General features: G+C 39.5%; 1 protein-coding gene across 2 annotated transcripts; it reads left to right on the forward strand.

The window, feature by feature from the left end:
* Positions 414 to 3,281, forward strand: LOC105178443 (embryonic protein DC-8-like). Of its 2 annotated transcripts, none has more exons than XM_011101910.1 (2): positions 414 to 1,463; positions 2,670 to 2,848. In XM_011101910.1, the coding sequence occupies exons 1-2, from the start codon at positions 564 to 566 to the stop codon at positions 2,835 to 2,837; spliced, it is 1,068 nt and encodes a 355-aa protein (XP_011100212.1). In that variant the 5' UTR covers positions 414 to 563; the 3' UTR covers positions 2,838 to 2,848. The 2 variants fall into 2 exon arrangements, with proteins under 2 accessions (XP_011100212.1, XP_011100211.1); XM_011101909.2 differs by having other exon boundaries at positions 415 to 1,463; positions 2,666 to 3,281.

Here is a 3,769-nt window from a genome sequence, read left to right on the forward strand (position 1 = left end):
GAATCAAAAATTAAAAAACTTTTTCATTAAGTGCTTGCAAATACTCATATGTATAATGTAATTGAAATATGCATTTATTGTATGACTTATATATAAAAATTATTTTTATACTATCATAAATAAATAAATACTATTAATATACCCATCATAAACTAATTAGCAAATGTATCAAGAAAGGGTAAACTTTAAAAACTTGTATAAGAAATGAATAACACTCATCTACAGAATAATACCCTCTCGACATACGAAAAGTTTCTTATAAAGAAACCAATTCACAGGTATAGATGGAAACATGTGAACATAAACCGCAAATTGACTCATGCAGTACGCCACATGTTCGCACCCGGAGGATTTCAGTCGCTGACTCATGCCATTATTCGCTGAATTCCCAACACGTTGCTGAAATTGGTTCCAAACCCGTCAATCTTCATCTCGAATCAGCTGCCCAAGTTGAAGACATCTTCACAGTCTCTTCTATAGCATCTCATTCGCTTCAGTACTCGCATAAAATCAAACACTAAAACCGAAAGGTCTGGGGTTGTCTTTGATTTGACTGCTTAGCAATGGCGTCCAAGCAATTGAGAAGAGAGAATCATGTTACAGATGAACGTGAGACAGTGGTGAAGAAAGATAGAGTCCCGAAAATGACAACCCATTTTGAGTCTCTTGCAGAAAAGGCGAGAGATGAGCAACATAATGCTCCTGTTCATGGTGAGAAACCCCACCAGTTTGAAACTCCTCCTGTCGGGATACAAGTTTCTGGGTCAGATAGGATGAGAAGAGAGGAAGGGCTGGAAGAAGAGACTGAAAGAGAGAAAAGGGCTTCTCAAATTCATGCTGAAAAAGAAGAAAAAGAGCAGCAGGCTGCTGTCTATGGCGAAAGAAAGGAAGGAACTGGTGAAAAGGAAAATCACGGCGGAGAAGAGAGTCAGGTGCCTTCACTGGAGGAAATTTCGAACTTGAGGGCGAAGGCGCAGCAGAACTCCACGGAAGCCATCAGGGCGGCGGAGGAGAGGTACGAGAAGTCGAAAGAAAAGGGTGCGTCGGCCTTGCACAAGGCCAAGGATTACACCGCGAAAAAAGCGGTGGCTGCAAAAGAAGTGGCGGTGGAAAGTGGCAAGGGGGTGGCAGAGTATACGGGGAAAGTGGCTGCGGAAGTGAAGGATCATGCGATTGTGGCCGGGTGGGGGGCAACGCATTATACTCTTGAGAAGGCGGCGGAGGCCACCAAGGCCGTGGCCGGCATTACGTCGAGCGTTGCAGGGTATACGGGTGAGAAGGTGGTGGTTGCAAAGGATAAGGTTGCCGGTGCTGGGAAGAGTTTGGCGGGGTACGCCGGAGAGAAGATAGCTGCTGCTAAGGATGCGGTGGTGGCTACTGAGGAAAGTGCAGCTGAGTATGCAGCTCGGAAGAAGGCCGCCGCTGAGAAAGAGTTAGAAGCAAAAAGAGCGTCACATGATAAGGTAAAACACTGATTTTGATGCATTTAATGTGCAGATGATTGCTTTTCCTGCAGTAGATTTAAATTGTTACAGAATATGAGGTATAAATTAATACTCCTATTAAGAAAATCAGACGTCTACGTTCTGGATTAATTTTAGGTACAAATTGTTATCGTTGTTGTCGAGCCTGTTATGTTGGAAGTTTAGTCATAGTTTGATGCATAATGCTGTTGTTTATGTATATTTGTGGATGTGGCATTTCATCAAACCCCATCGCAGTACGAAAACGAAGAAGTCGTGGAAGAAGGATGAAACTGTAATACGCAGTTTGAGTAACAATTCTTGGGTGGTTTCTTCTGTAATGCCATTCTAAGGATTTGAGTGGAACAGGATGAGTTTGCCTAAAGAGTCAAGAAATGATGTGTGAATTGAAGTTTATAACCAATTGGGCATAATAGGATATTAGGTATGGAATTACAGCAAGTCTTGGCTCAGAGAATTGTTAGTCTTTCATCTCCTACTTTACTAAATCAATCAGGAAGAAGTCCATCTGTTCGTATGAGCGTTGCATTTTATATGGCCAGTGTTGAAAAGCTCCAAGTAATGTGGATCATGTTCCGTCAGTAGAGGTGCTCATATTACATTGGCGCTACATAATACACACTACTTGGTGACGACAAAAATCCATGGGTTTTCAAGAGTTCGACCATATAGGCAACCTCTTTTGAAGTAATCTAAGATAAACATGAGTTTGAGTGGAATGAGCAGAAGTATTTATCTATGCATTCACATTGAAATGTATAAATTCAGGGCAGCAACTACAGATGTTTTAATTGAAATATGCAGAACTAACTTTATTTTGGTTGTGGTAGGACTTGTTTTTGACAGATTGTGAACGTTTGTAGAAAATATGAAAAGAAAGTAATTGCAAGAACAAAATTAACATGCTTGAAGCATTATCAATATGTTTTTGTGCGAAGCAGAATTGAGGATCACCAACGAACTATTTATACTTAGGTTGTCCGTATGGCCTCGTAGGAAGCAAGGTTGGGCGGACATCACATCTAAGAGGCTGCAACTCTGCACTCTTTTAGCTGGATAGAGAAAATCGAAAACTTACTCTGGTGCATCTCTGTATAGTTATCATGCTTTACAATATATGCTGAGGCAGGAAATTTCGTTGTATAGTTGTGCCCGTTTCATCAATCGTTGGTTTTTGCTAGGGAGACTGGGGAGAAACAATCGCTAGCAAGGAGCAGCAATATGCAGGGAACGAGCAATGGGAAACACCAACAGATGAATTCCAGGAGTGGGATCGGGAAGGAGCAGAAGAACACGGCCAATCAGCACAAGAATGGGGCAGCAGCATCCTCCATGCCATCGGCGAAACTATAGTGGAAATAGGCCAAACAGCCAAGGAACTGCTCGTTGGCCGGCACCCGCCCCAAGTACTGAAACCGAACAACGAAGCAGAATACACGGAGGAGACTCGTGCAGGAGAGCTGGTAAAGGAACTTAGAAAGAGTATATGAGGGCCTGGTAGTTCCAATTTCAGATGCAGAATTCTGTCAGTATCGGCCTTCTGATCGGTTGGAACTCATGATGTATATAGACTCTGATCTTCATTCTCGTCCCCTTTTTGAGAGTAGTTCATCAACCTTCGGAGCATGTTGTAATAATAATAAACAAGTAATACCGAGTACAGTACGAAATTCTCGTGATGGTTTGTGTTACAAATTGAACAAGGATGGCAGTTAGCTGGCTACTCAATTTCATCTAAAATTTGCACTTTTGATCCCATACAATAGTATATGTATTTTTTATCCCACAATTTATGAGTTTAGTGTATTTAGTCTTATAAGATAAAAAATTACAGTATTTTTGGTCTGAAAAGATAAAAAATTATGGATATAATTCATAGGATAAAATTTATGGCATTTGTTGTCCGAATTTTATAATTGTTTGTGTATGGGATTGAATGTGCTAAACTTGTAAATTATAAAATCAGAATTACAATACGCTCTAGCGCGTGAAATGAAAGTGCATTTCTCCTTAATTTCATTGTGAATTTATTTATTTATTTTTTTGTCCTCCCGCACATGCACACATCTATAACTGAACCTAATCTATGATGCATTGATACGAATACAATACGACACGAATATGTTGGCATAAAAAATATAAAAAAAATAGGATATAATACTGACATGACTATATATAATAACTTTTTTATTATATATTTTCAGCTTTTCATAAAATTAAAATATGCAATATGAAAAATATTAAGATAAAATATAAAATAAGCATATGTTATATCTACATTTTTA

Source organism: Sesamum indicum, linkage group LG16 (genome assembly GCF_000512975.1).
Source record: "Sesamum indicum cultivar Zhongzhi No. 13 linkage group LG16, S_indicum_v1.0, whole genome shotgun sequence".
NCBI lineage: Eukaryota > Viridiplantae > Streptophyta > Magnoliopsida > Lamiales > Pedaliaceae > Sesamum > Sesamum indicum.